Below are 14,748 nucleotides of genomic sequence, written 5' to 3'. Positions count from 1 at the left end.
GTAAACACATCAAGCCTAAAAATGTGTCTAAACCTAAACTAAACACTATTATTTTATAATAGAAATTGTGGAGTCACACCATTGTCTACAATTCAGTCTGCTTGCTTGGCTGTTGCTCTGCTCTAACCTACTAAGTTGCATTTAATTACCATTAAGCGCTTTGGTAATTCAGCTTGGAACGTGCATAGTTTGTGCTACCGTCCTCTCACATTAAACCCCATTAAGCTGTCTGGAGTCTCTTTGGAGCATCTAATTATACTGTCAACTATATAAGACATAATGAAGGATCCTTGCTACTCTCCCCACCTCCCCCATCGCTGTTTTCATCCTTTCCCGTGAGGGATTAAGTTTAGATTCTCATGCCTTTTCTCAGTCTTTACTAGCAGACTCAAAAACAAACGTAATCACATTACGTTGTTTCCCAGGAAATGGATAAATGGCTGATTTGTGTGTGACCGTAGTATGAGATCTTAGGCCTTTGTTTGGGTTCTGGGAGCCCGGGGGGTATTTTATTCCCGTCCCAGTCTGAGTCTCATGAGGGTAAATACAGTTATTACAAGTGCACCGGGTCAAAGCTCCACAATTACCGCGTTTCTGTGAGAACATGGCTTTACCTTTTGTGCAGCTGGTGCAACCTGAGCAGCCCTGGATGCAGTTTTGACGAGAAAGTGCCACGCCCATACCCCACTGGAGCTGGACAGGACCAGTTGCTGATGACCGTTTTTGTCAGTTCTGCAGCACTGATGTGTAAAACACACACAGCAGGCCCTAGCCAACTATTTAGCATTCCCCCTTTATCTTCTCTTGAAAAGATGTTTAATGCCTTTGAATGATATATAACATGGAGTTGTAATTCCTCTTCAGACATTTGAATCTCCAGGAATACAAGCATTACACTAATACAGTCTCAATTCAGTGTTTTTTATCCAATACCCCTTTCACACTGGGCAAAGAAACACCTGCTTTTTGTCTGAAGTGGGAGAGAGTACAGTTGGCACTCCCAGGTCAAATGACTCTGCAGTTGATATTCATCAGCTCCAGCTCTGATTGGCAGTGAGGGAAACATGACACCTGCGCTAATTTTTGCCCCTTTTCTGACATGCATTAAAGTTGAGAGTGAAAATAACCAGGAACATGTTTTATTGTTTTGTACAGTCTATCAGAACAACGTGCAGCGATTTGGTTCTTTTCATGGTGTAAGATGCCACACCTGCACGACAGCGTGGGTGAGAGAGCTTCTCCTGATTTGAGGGGAAGTGTTCACTCTGCGTTGAGTTTGAGTGGTTTGTCTACTGGCAGTGGGAACGGACTCAATCGCCCATTTTTAGCTGGCTAGTTTGGTATTAAAGTGATATGACTGACACAGGATGTTTGAGGCTTCAAAGCTGCACAAATCAACATATTTATATTATCAATGGATCAAATGGCACATTCAAGCGTCTTTCAGCATCTTTTTATGGTCCACAACTTTACTGTCTTGGTTCAGCCTCACCGCTCTCATCAGCAGGTCGTCGTTTTCAGCTAAAACCTCCACTGCACTCTACCTGCCCAGCACTAAACGACTGTTAATGACTAGCTGGTGAACATAGTGGAACATTTAGCAGCTAAAGAGCCAGATATTTCCTCCAGAAGCCAATAGAAGAGTGAATATTGGATTTACATTCAGCAGGTATCCAGAAACACAACAACTGTGAAGCAACATGTTCACCTGAGCAACTTTTAGAGGTGATATGTCAGTGATGCGTTCACAGCTTGCTGCACTGGCCAAAGTAATAGGTAATGCAGCTTTGAAAAGATCCAGTAAAGACATATCAACTTTAATTTTGTTTTGATTAATTTTGTTTACAAACTCTTAATGTAAGGAAACATTTTTACCCTGATCCTTTGGATCTTGCTATAACGACAGGAGGATGTGCTAAGACTTGATATTTTGCAATTGAACAAGACATTCTTGACAGTAGAATTTCTTGTTCAGTTGCAAAATATCCTGCCTCAGTAGCATATGACCTTAGCTGAAACTGAGTCAGAATATACTTTTTAAACGCTGTTTCATTAGTTTACTGCAGACATGAGGATTGAATGTCTCACCAGGCTTCATTTTTTGTTTCAGGGGAGGCGACACTAAAGTAGAACCTTTTGCATGCGAGACTAAAGCTTAAAACCAAAAAGCAATAAATGAACATATGTGAAAAACAGAGCTAGTGATGCTTCAGTTTGGTCATTTCATATCTTCATGTTCTCTCTCACTGTTACAGCTCTTGACTCTGAACTCAGATTTCCTGTGCAGGGACATTTCTAGTCTGCAGGCAGTAAAAATAATGTTGCAGATTGTTTCCACTTCAGAATGTGTATTGGCCTCCTACAACACTTCAAACACCCCAACCCTCTTCAAGGTATAAAAATGCTTGAGTGGTGACTGCTTTTTTCGTTTCTGGACTAGAGGACAATGGGCAGGCATTTGTAAGCTGCCAGGATTTAGTTGCCTCGTCAATCCCTCTTCACCCCAGAGACAGGTGCTGTCTTAGCTGCCTCCGCAGCCGCTGCTGCTGGCTGAAGCCTCCGACGGGGACAAAGAGAGCGAGATAAAGATGGGCATACATTGACTGAGCGCAGCTGTTAGCTGTGTGAGACTGGAAGTGTTCCAGTGACTGTGTGCACATAACTTAGCACAGTCATGCTGAAGTGCAGGACCCTGCCAAACCCTGAGCGACGCTAGTGTGGCCACTGGGCTGTGAAGAGCAGTGCAGGGAGGTAGAGACGTCTGCACGCTGAAAGACTCAGGACGTGGCTGGGTGACTTCTAAACTGCTGAGCTATTTCAGGCTAAAACACTCAGAGGCAACAGAGGCGCAGCTATCAACATACACCGCCGCCAAATCCCCATAGAGATCCACAAACAGGGCAGCTATCAGTGGTATACAGCTACGTCGAGGTCACTCTTTGCATTGCCAAGCTGCACAGGGGACTTGAGTGGGTGAGAGCAGTGTTCTGGTGAGTTTCTCTCAGGTTTTGGAAGTCTGCAGTGTTTGCTTGTAATGTTCACCTGTTCACTGGTGATACGTCATTCCCTTTAAAGTAAATAGTTTGTCCTGGGTTGCAGTGTGACAGACTTGTTGTACACACAGAGGGAGAGAAGAATAACAGGAAGCTTGAGGGGGAATTTCCGAGTCTTGTTAACACTTAGTGTAAAAGCTGGAAATACTGAAGGTGGAATGTGTAAAAATTCTCATTAAATGCTATTTTTAGCATTTTATGTCTTTCAGCAGAGAAGATTTGCTTTGACATGTACATAAGGTGGTTTGGAAGTAGTACAGATTGCTTTATTTGACCACATTCAGCTAAAATAAATTCAAACTGCCTCAGTAAATTCAGTTAAAATGTCACAAAACAGCGAGAATGAGGCCAGTGTTTCTATTCTGTGCAGGTTAAGAGTTGAGAAAGAGGCATGTCGTGTGTTGGTCATGGTTAAGAAAAAGTTGTCAATCGACCTTGCACGCATGAAGTCACACCTCTTTATATAGTAGACCACAGTGGATAATGCTATTATCAGCACACTGCTGGGATTGAGGAAAGCCCCAGACTTTGAAGTGGACTTCAATTTTAGCTGCCTGCGGCTTTGACTATGTTTCTTTTCCCCCCGCAAGACATGCATGTGACTGCATAGTGTGCTCACATCCCTGGGGACAAACAATTATCACACACACTCACACACACACACACACACACACACACACACACACACTCAGGCTCCTCCTCAGGTTGGGTATTTCTTTAGTCCTAAGGCTCATATAAGCTGATGTGGAATGCAGTGCTTGATTATTTGGCGACTGGGTAAGCAACTTGTTTAGATCACAGGACTGTTCTTTGTTAGCTGCAAAACACAATTAATCTGGCGGCTTTTATGACTTTAGGTGGGATTAATTGTGTAATGGTGTTGATTCCTCCATGACATGACAAGTTTTTTTTTCCATTGCCAAATACACTAAGAGCCTGTAGCATGCCAGGGTTTATTTGAAGGAAAATTTACCTTTTAAAACTGATACATTTTACCATTACAGGCAGGTGAACTCCAACAAAAAGGATTCAACCTTTTTGACATGCTTAAGATGCAATGCGGAAACGGCTGGTTAATGATTAAAGATATGTTAGGCAACATGTCATTGCTTTCCCATTAATTCTGTATACAGTGAACACATATTCACAAATGAATAAACATCCTGTGCAAATTTATAAACACGCCCAAAAGCATGCAGATGGTGTGTATTAGTTTTATTTAGACCTTGAGGTGAAAAAGTTTTGATCCATATGCAAAGGAAGAAATCATTACTTCAGACTATCGATTATTTATTGAACCTGTTACAGATGTTCAGAAGCTTCCTGGCAATGTTGCGTCCTTTCATGAGTTGCCAATGTTCCAAAGAAAGCCAGTGCGTTGTGAGTCACTCCCTGTCCTCCAGCCTGTATTATTTGAGATGAGAGCTTCATTTGCTCGTATGTGGTGGTGAACCAGGGTTGTGTGGCACTCCCTTTCATGTTGCCCTAGACGTTTTAATGCCCAAAGCCTTTTCTTCGCCGTCTGGTCACCAATTGCCTGTTGTTGTGTGGTAACATGAATTCATGTCACTCCTGCAGATTGAGAAAGCTCAGACACAGCATGTAAACACATGTAATCTTCGTGTGATTAAAGGACCACACAGTGTTTTTGCATGTTTTGACCCAATACTACTGCCAACCAATTTCCAAAGCACCTTTCTTATTATATCTGAATGCATTTGAAAAAAAAAAAAAATTATGACATATATCACTAACTGTCAGATGGATTGACATAAAATTTTGTGCAGACATTCATGGCCTGACGATGAATCCTAATGACTTTGGAGAGCGACTGTTTTGAATTAAATGTCTCAAAAGCTATTGGACAGGTTGCTATAAAATCTTGTGCACACATTTATGCTCCCTTTAAAATGAGTTGTAATAACTTTGATCATTCCCTTTAGCACCATTGTGCAAACATATTGTGTGGTCTTTAAATCATACAAGAATTACACACAGTAGTGCCACCATTAGGTCAAAGGTTGTATTGTCCTACAGTTTGGTTTCAGCCTCAGCTGTACTGTGTTTAGCGCTAATTGAACATGATTCAGCATTTTTTTTTATACAGGGCTCAGGTAGATGCACAGGCACTGTATAATATTTACAATGCTCGCTATCCTACGTTAGCCTGCTAGCAGGTGGTAGTAAAAGGGCTAAATCGTTCGTCCCAACCTCAGGGACCCCAACACGGGGTCGCACCATAACCAGTTGAGAGATGATTCCCAGGGGGGTAGAAAAAAACATATTTCTGCAATACAAAATGATTTATTTCATTTCAAATGTTTCCTCAAATTCAAATTTTGGTGAATTACTGGATAGTTTTACTTCCTCAAAGCTGTAAAAAAAAAGTTCAAATCAAGTGAGGAAATTTTTCAGTTGATCTGGTCAGAACTGGAAGACATTTGCAACCAGTGACGAGGAGTCACAAGCAGACCTTGCTTTGGTTTAAGATGTCACAAGCCCAGCAGGTTGGCAACAACTGGTTTAAAACAAGCAGAACCGCTGTTATGGTTTGTTTAAGTCAGATATTGATCATTGGGGTTGAATTTCCACTTCCACTGTGTGTGTGCATGTGTGTGCGTGTGTGCGTGCGTGTGCGTGTGTGTGTGACCGACAGATAAATTTGTGTCTGAGCAGCAGCCTCTGACTCAGTGTTGAATGGGTCCTGGAGTCACATGGCTACTTGTCAGCAGGCTGGAGGAGGAAACATAATCCTGGGGAGGAAGGCTGCTGCTATCAGTCTGTGCATGTTGGCCTTAGAGAGCAGTCAGCTGGACGAGAGGCTGGACCCGCACACGATCGACCGAGGCTCACGCTCCACATCTCTAACTCTGGTTCCTTTTGTCTCCCTATCTCTCTCCTCTCCCTCTGTTTGTTTTTGTCCTGCACTCTGACCAGGCCCGGCTCTCTCTTCACGGCAGAGTTCAGAATTGCACTACCATGTCCACGGTGGCTTCTCTGCTGTAAGCACACGAAGGTATGATGCCATCATGAATCTCTTTTCGTATTTCTTGACCTGTTGTCATGTTCTCAAGCTGTGTTGTTTGTCAGAATGTCACTTTGCGTTTTTTCCTGTTTAATTTGCCATCTATTTAATTCATTGTTTATAGAGGTTAGTCGTCAATTAGAGCCATTGTTTGTCAGGTCAGGTCTAATCAAACTGAACAAGATTCTTCCTGCTAGCGTCACACTTTCTTAATATCCAGTTGTCTTGAGGAGAGAGTAGAGCTGACTCAGGCTTCAACCATGATGATCTGCAACCATAGCACGGACAACTCTAAACAAATCCTGCTTAGTTCCACAGCATAAAAACAGGCCTCAAACAAGCCACTTGAGTTTTAAACGGCCCAAACTATTCCACTGGTATAAATCCTGAAGTAGAGCCTTTAAAGGACATGTTGTGGGAAGTGATGGCTCTCTAAATGCTGTGGTCGAATCAGAGTGGACCACTCATACCTACAAGAAACTTTATTTCCTCAAGTGTCCTCTTAAATCACTCTCTGTTCGACCCGCTTCTGTTTATCACACGTTTCTCTGTGTCTCAAGCCGGCGATAATTGTGTTGATTCTGTAAACTTGTTGCAGCGTTCAGACTGTTACTGCATGTTAGATAAAACGCTGAGGCCACGAATTATCTTCACGTCACTGGGTAGCTATCACAATCAGCGTCTCGGGGGAGAAGCGTTTGCTATTTCTTAAAACATGCATCCCCTGCTAAACAGAAACAAGTAAATCACATACTGTCTTGTTTCTTGTAAACCCTGTTCTCTAATGAATCCTTAAAGCTCTCCTTTCCTCCCTGTCATTGTCCTGCTTTTATAAGTACAGGCTTGTGTGTCGGTTGAGGTTTGGACATTGTGATCAAGCTCCTATTTCTGGACAGGCATCTTTTTATTGGCAGTTTGTGTATTTTATTGAACTGTTCTTTAATTACGCCCTTTTTGATCGAGTTTGTAGATGAGCGTGCAGTCTGCGGTCGACGCTCACGTGCCAAGCTGTTGGTCTAGACCGGGCCCGGCCGGGGTGTCCTGGCGGAGATCTCCGGGTTTAAGTCTGGGCTTGTGTCGTGAGTTCGAGTCTGGCTCGCACCCTCTTTCCTGTGGTCTGGGTGTCTCGCTCCTTTCCCTCGATGTCATTCTGAGGAGGCATAGCAAAGACGTTTCAACCTTTTCTCTGTCTGTATGTCAGATGACATTACAGTTAAAACTTTTTGACGGTTGCTTCTCATGCATTTTTTTGAGAAGGTCGGTTTTGTGCTGACTCATCTCTTCTCTAGGCTCCTATTGCAGAGGTGTCCTCTGAATATTTGATCAATTTCTGTAACTTGTGGTCGTTCCTTTCTTCAGAAAAAGCCCCTTGAAAGAAAAACACTGTGTTGAGACAACGTGTTTATGTTTTTAAAAGGACGAAAATGCTTTTTTTAGGAGAATTTAGCATTTCAGAGGTGAGCAGGGCATCTTTTATAAATAATGGAAATTTACAACATACCAGAGAGACTCATATATTTGTACTCAGTGGGAGAGATGATTCACCACCAAGTGCACATCAGATCTTGATAATTACAAAAAAACTCCTGCTCTTGAGTTATCACCTTTCTCTGAATGTCAACAATTTGGTGAGATTCAGATAGATTTCAGACTGGATTGGTTTAGCTGGCTCTCAAACAGTTGGCCTGTAGATAGCAGTCAAGGACATGTCACTTCCTCAGAATCATTGCAGTGTACCTCAGAAACTGTAAATAGCAAGTTACTCCCCATCAGCTGTCAAGTCAGTCAAATAGGAAATGTGATGATTTTTGACCTACATACAGAGGAGCTTTTTCGTAGGTCATCCTTTTAAAAGGGTTGAGTATATGTAACTAAACTTTGTGACATCTTGAGGCTCGTACGTAGGTACATTTATTAGTTAAACAGAAACACCATTGCAGCTGGTCTTTATTTTCTGTGGATTCCTCAGTCAAAGGTTGCATCTTCACACACGTGATCCTGTTCATGTACTCTGCTCGTAGTGTTTTCCCTCCCTGGTGGAGGGACACATGAAGAGGACAGCGTGTTATGCTGTGGCAGGTTGAGTTGACGTATTAACCCAGATTATCTTTGGAATAAAGGTCCAGTCAAAACATACACATGGTTTATCAACTCCTTCTTAGATATGACATTATGGACTCTAGAAAGAATCCTAGAGGGCTGCATTTCTATTTTTTAATAGGTTTACAGCTCCTCCTGACAGGCGTCAGTCTGTAGCAGTTGCCTTCTTCCTGTTTTCAAACTTACTTCCTCCCAGAAGGATAGTTTTCCCAAATCCTTGCCTGCACCCATTTGAACGAGCTGTGACTAAAGTCTTGGAAAAGCTTAGAAGTGGAAAAAAAAATCCACACTCATCGTCTTCTTTTAGGAACAGTTTGTGAGTCTCTGGGCTTCTGTTCGGGGAGACTTGATGAACTTCTTCCAGGACAAATACATAGCGTCTTGTCTGCACTTCCTCTTGCACTGTCAGCACTCGTCCATGTCCTTTTTGGTCATTTCAGTCATTACATAGAGGACAACCAGTTCCTTGTTTTTCATTCTCTGGCGGATTGCACCTGATTGTGGACAAAAAACAAATAGAGCATTGAGGAGCATGTTTTTTTTAAGTCTGCATGACAATTAAAGTTGGTATTATTATTGTCTTCTTCTGATCATTATTGTTATCCGTATTATTACAGGCATGCCCCGAGGTAGATAAGCTGGTTCCCATGCTTTCTGCTCGGGATCCCAGGGTTCTGTAACTTTATCCCTGTGTAGCCAGCCCTGCCCCTTCCACAGTGGTGGGGTCTAGGTTTACTGAGAAAGTGATCTTAAAACACCCCCAAGCTAACTCCGGCAGACTCCTTCATCGCTACCACTGCACTGGATTACAGTGCCTCAAACTAGTTAAAGTTGTTGTTCTGAATAGAGCAGCTGCTGGTATATCATTTGGTGCGGTGATTGTCATTGCGGCAGAGCCAAAACACTGCAGTCTGCTCAGTGCCTCAGTTTCAGGTGTCTGTAGCAGGTAATGTCTTTGTTCAGTCTACTTTTAAATACAAGTTAACGTTGTCCAGCTCCTAAATACTTCTGCTCTGCATTTAATCTCTTGTCATTGATTGTGCTTTGATGAAACACACATTAAACTGTACCTAGCTGTCAACAAGGTCATTGATATGATTGTGCACAGGCATCAGGGAGGCTTATCGGTCCTTTGATAGCTGCTGTCAGAGAGCCAGGCTGGCTTTGGCAGAATATGATTTCTTACTGTCACACTGAAAGTGAACCGAAGGAGGGCCCTGCTCTACTTTTAGACTGAGGGAAAACCCAATTGATACACTCTGAATTCATGCAAATGTTGGTTGATCTTTGCAGCCCAACAATAAAGCACAGTAGTCAAACTGAGTTTAATAGTAAATTGATAAAAAAAAAAAAAAAAAAGCTTGTCACATTTCCTAAAGCTGAATTTGTGGCGCTTCTTATAAGAAATGACAGAAGTTGTTATCAAAGGAATTGCTGATTGATTTTCTGTTGATTGGCTACTCGATGATTTGAATTCCGTCAGCTATATGTCCTGTAACAATGGCTCAAGAGTGGCGGAGGTGGAGGTTAGCTGAGGCGCGTGCCGCCGCTTATCTAAGGGTCCTCTGCACAGTAGCACTGTTATCTGGCTCTTATCGAGTCTAATGGTTAATGACCTTAATGGTGTCGAGGAAGTGCCGCAGAAAGAATCAGAAATTGAAAATAGACGGAGTGTAATTGTTTGCTAAAACATGTTTGTATGTACTTTACTACTTCTGCCATTGCTGCTCATCAAGTGTAATTTATCTGTGTTTCCACTCCCCCAAAAAAAACCAACATACAGTTTAGGCCGTTTGTGTCGCTGGAGTGGGTCTGGGAACTCAAAGGTACTTGAGGCGCTTCCAGGAAATCCTGAAACTGTTGATTGCTTAGTTAGACCACATGTCACAGTACAGGACAGTGGAAGCTTGTTGCTTTGTGTTTTTATTGGCTTTGCCCTTCAACCAATTGGATCTGAAAAGCAAAAAAGTCAGCACTTCATGATGTCAAAGTGCTGACTCTTAGAGTATTTACATCCACATCACATGAACTGTGAAGGAATAGTTGCCCTTTTTTTTAGCTGTGCTAGCGCCATTACTCCAGGGATGGCAGTGTTGCACTCAGTCCACCACTTTGGTCCAAACTGAGGCATCTCAAAAACTGTTGGATTGTCATGAAATTTTGTACAGAAGTTCAAGTTCCCTAGAGGATAAAGTGAAATAACTTTGGTTCTCTAGTCTCACCATTACATACTTTTTTTTAAATTTGTCCATTACTTTGGTTTATGACAAATTACCTGCAAAACTAACAACATTCCCATTAGCTTCAACTGCACATTGTGTTTATTGTGATTAGCAAATGTTAGCATTCTAACAAGCTAAACTGATGGTGACCATGGTAAACAGTATACTTATATACATCAGCATGTCAGCATTGTTATCACGAACATGTTAGCACACACACTTAAGCATTAAGCTGCAGCCTCACAGAGCTGCTAGCACGGCTGAAAACTCTGTGCCCTATTTAAGCCATCTCCAGCACATGATCCACTACACTTTTGCTAGCTAAACAGCACATAATTTGGGCGCAAAGTAAGCTGCAAGCCGCAATGGCGTTGACTTTACTATCTTAATTAATCATAGGTGTGTTTTTGGCGTAACATGAATTAAACCAATCAGAGTGTCATCGCCTGTACTTGGCTTTTAAAGGGAATGCTTATGCGCAAAGCCAAAGGTGTGCGGGGAGATCATCCACAGGAGCAGCAGGAATCAGCTCAAGCTTCCTGAGGTGAAGCAGGTGTGGAGGGATCTTAATATCTGAATAATGCTCCCGTTAGATAGCAGGAAAATACTGCGACATTGACCAGGTTTTTGTTGGTCAATGGTGCAAGCACGTTCTGCTGCCTAAAGATAGCAAGGCGCCAAAAATGCCCTTGACCGCACCTCATTTTAAGACCAGCACACCCATGGGTGCACAGGTGGCCACATGTATGTGGGTGCCAGGCATTAAAAAAGACAGCTGTGTCAATCAGAAACCAGCAATGACAGCTGAGCTGCGCTGTGTGCCGCTTTGAGCCAGGTGTGAAATAGGGCCCTTAGTCTTGTTTTAGTGGACAAAGTAATTGGGCAAAGTAACAAAATGCTCAGTTGGATAAAGGTCAGGCGACTGACTTGGGCAGTCAAAAGCAGTCCACTGTTTGGCCCGAACACAACCAATGATGTTTGTTTGGAATCATACAACTAAAACTGAAGGACAGTGTGTTCAAATGCTCTTCCACTATGGATGACTTCTGTTTCTGCTGAGTCAAGAGCCAAAGCAATAAAACACACACCACCGTCATTATACTCGCTCACTGCACTTCATATTGAGGAATTAGTGGCCCACAGTATCTCAGTTCCTTGTTTGCATCATGTAATAAATCTCCAGCTTCATGCAGACTAACCCCCCATCTGTATCTGCCTCCAGGTTATGCTGCCCAAAAGCTGTCTGAGTCCCAGTGAGAAAGAGAAGGGCTAAAGCCGCACCGATCCAAACCAGCTTTCCAGAGCCTCTCCAGCAGCGACTCCACTGCGGAGCCATGAGCAACCCCAGCGCTCCCAAACAGATTACAGATGCCGTGGCATCGGTTATTCACAGTGTAAGTCCACACGGTCGCACACAGAAAAGCCTCAGTCTGTCCTGTCAGGTCAGGCTCCAGCGTCGTCGGCCACATGATCAAACACATGAGGCAGAGTTGACCCCTGTGACAGTTGATGACCCTGGTATTCCGGAGGAGATGATGCTCACCGTTAGCAGATAATTGTCTTTTCATGCATGAAGGCTGTAGTTCCATCGGCTCCAAACTTGCTTCTACTTCAATTCATATTCTCTCTGCGCTGGATTTATGCTGCATCAGCTCCCTCAGTCGTCTCTGGCATCAGAGTGTGTGTTTTGGACTGTCCTGTTCACTCCAGAGCCATGTGTGTACAAATCTAGTCACATCCTAGAGCCAATCCCCTGGCAACATGCAGCATTTCTGACTGCAAAAATAAAAAGCTTCAGAATAGATCAAAAACACAGATCTGCTCCTGCTGAATTTCCCTTTTCATTAGAGCGCTGAAGAATGTCAGCGGTTCCACAACTGAAACAGTCTCCTTCCTCTTTTCTTTAAGTCGACGGGTTGCCAGTGTTGGAAACACTAAAATAATATTGGCATGTAATGAAAAACATAATTGCATGGCTGCTGGTGGGATTGATGTGATAAACATACTGCCCATGAGGTCAGCAGCCAAAGAAAGCAGCATTCCTCAACTCTAGAGGTTCTCAGCAAGTTCATCTTAGGGTGATTAAGATGCTGCAGCAGAAAATATCACAAGCTTAAAGGAGAAGTCCACCCCAGGAATAGTCTCATGTTGTCAGATATCAGTTTGCGATGGTTGCTGAATTCCAGGAATTATGTTCACTTCAGGAATTATAAGGATTTTTTACTTATTTACCCACCTTTCTCAGCCTTTCTTATGTTCTTTTTACACGAGTGAAGGGTTTCTACATTTTCTAGAATGGCTTTCAACAGCGCGAACTGAAGAGAACTCACTGTGCTGCAAGCTGAATGTGTAGGCGAGTGGAAATAGTGATGCTTGTATTGCAGTCGGAGCAAAATTACTTCAGCTTTACCTTTTATTGTACTACTGAGAAATAATGTTCTTCAAACAGGCCGTCAGAGTCAAAGTACGTTGTTCTTCACTGCAACATTGATGCAGGAAATGCTTGCTTTCCCTCAGCTTTGCACTTTTTGTCAGCTGCTTCCTTTTCCAGTGTTGCACAACTGTGTGACAATGCTGACGAGCTCTGCATCTACCTGCATGCAACCAGATATCCCCAGCTGGTGATTAGTAAAGTATATCTTATCTTATCTTATCTGGAGAGAGGGCTCCTCGCTGGACATAAGACAACACAAGTGCTGTTTAAGTTTGAAATCCAACCCTGCCAGTTCAGGCGCAGAATGCAGAGTATTTAGGAGGGGGGAAGTGGATATATGGTACTTAACTACTGAGCCATGAAAGATGTGCAGAGAGACAAAGAGGCCACTGATTTAAATGCTTCTCATATTTTCTTTGCCTATTTGGATAATTTATGTCTTAGACTTTTTTTGCCCAGATTTTCATTCTTTTAAAACAAAAAGTCAAGAACAAATGATGCCATTTATTAGCATCCTTTACCACACGCTCAAAATTCAAATGTTGAAAAGTGCGTGTGTGGTATCATGGTGCTAAAGATGTTTTGAATTCAACTAAATCCTGCAGTTTTCTGATTCTTGGCTTAATAAACAGCTTGTTCCCTTGAATTCACCTTATTTATAATTCATATTGCTCTTTCCTGTAGTATCTACAGTATACTCTGTATATATCCACAGAGCATTGTCTTAAAGCAAGAAGGCTGCTGTAAGATTGACAGGCCCTCCCTCTTACAGAACATGATGCAGAGGCCCTTTTTAACTTTGAACTAGGACTCAAAGGTGTTGATTGACAGCCTTTAAGATGTTCTGTCAAGGCTTTATTGCAGTTTTTATCTAGTGAGACAGTTAACAGCCATAAAACCTATAGAGAATTTGTGCTAGAATATGACTTAACTGCAGTGAGGCTAGGCAGCAGGTAGCCTGGTGACCAAGAAGATCTCTACAGATAAAAGTGTTTGCTGTATGACAGTGCCTCAGCAGTTATTGGTTGTTCTATTGGCTCCAACTCTGCAGAGTTAATTATTATCTCCTGAACAATGTGTGTTTGTGTGCTCAGGGAGAGTTCAGGTAATCCTGTTTGAATTTTAAGGGCTAACGTTGTGAAACCGATTTGAAACCGAATGTCTTCTTCCTACACCGAAGATCTGCCCTAGTCATGTGACAAGGTCTAACTGAAATGGCTGGCGTCCCTTGCTTTTACTTTTGACTTTGGAAACGCAAACATTGCTACGACGTAGCTGTATTTTAGGCTGCAGCTGCACACCTGTGTGTAATTTGATGGACTATCTGTATGCATTTAAGGTGAGTTTGCTTAGTTCGGGCATACTCAGCGTAACACTTGAGTCCACGTGGTTAGCTCTTGTTTTCTGTGTGTGATATTTAGGCACGTTCTTATCATTCCCAGTCAGTCATTACACATTAATAGTGCAAATAGGCATTTTCTGAGCCTATATGTAGCCTGACGTTGGTTCTTTAGGTGAATCTAACCTCCACACGAACTCTGTAGCGGGTTAATGTTCAGTCAGGTTCTCGTGCTTGTGAAATGCATTTTCACTTTGTCCTCCACTCATTGACTTTTCGCAGGCATTAGAAATCCAAGGTAGTAATTATTACCTAATGTTGTCTTAATGTGTCACTAGTTACAGATGGTCACTCCTCTGATGTCAGCAGGTGGATTATGAAAGGTTTCTCGACAGTGAAGCACTGTGAGCAATTTAAGGTGGTTATAACAGGAATACTAAGAAACCTGCTGTGCTGCTGGCTTAGTTTAAATCTGTTTGCAAAAAGTTGCTTTTTGCTTCTATTCTTACAAAAGGTCAGAGGTCAGGGTCACCTGCAGAACAGAGCCACTGGAGCTGCGGCTGGTCGGGATTCGG

At 42.6% G+C, this 14,748-nt stretch overlaps 1 protein-coding gene across 6 annotated transcripts in view; it reads left to right on the top strand.

Moving 5' to 3' along the window:
- slc4a2b (solute carrier family 4 member 2b) overlaps positions 1-14,748 on the top strand; it is a 39,442-nt gene that overhangs the window by 2,948 nt on the left and 21,746 nt on the right. For 5 of the 6 annotated variants that reach the window (XM_041961890.1, XM_041961889.1, XM_041961888.1 and 2 more), the window contains exons 2-3: positions 5,991-6,069; positions 11,623-11,794. In XM_041961890.1, the coding sequence (XP_041817824.1) occupies positions 11,735-11,794 (60 nt within the window). In that variant the 5' untranslated portion in view covers positions 5,991-6,069; positions 11,623-11,734. Of the gene's footprint in view, positions 1-2,893; positions 2,991-5,990; positions 6,070-11,622; positions 11,795-14,748 lie in introns of those variants that run through there. The other variant, XM_041961886.1, reaches the window with a different exon arrangement.

The sequence above is a fragment of the Chelmon rostratus genome, chromosome 20 (genome assembly GCF_017976325.1).
Source record: "Chelmon rostratus isolate fCheRos1 chromosome 20, fCheRos1.pri, whole genome shotgun sequence".
Lineage (NCBI taxonomy): Eukaryota > Metazoa > Chordata > Actinopteri > Chaetodontiformes > Chaetodontidae > Chelmon > Chelmon rostratus.
The sequence above is the reverse complement of the archived record's forward strand: the minus strand, read 5'-3'. Positions and strand labels throughout refer to the sequence as shown.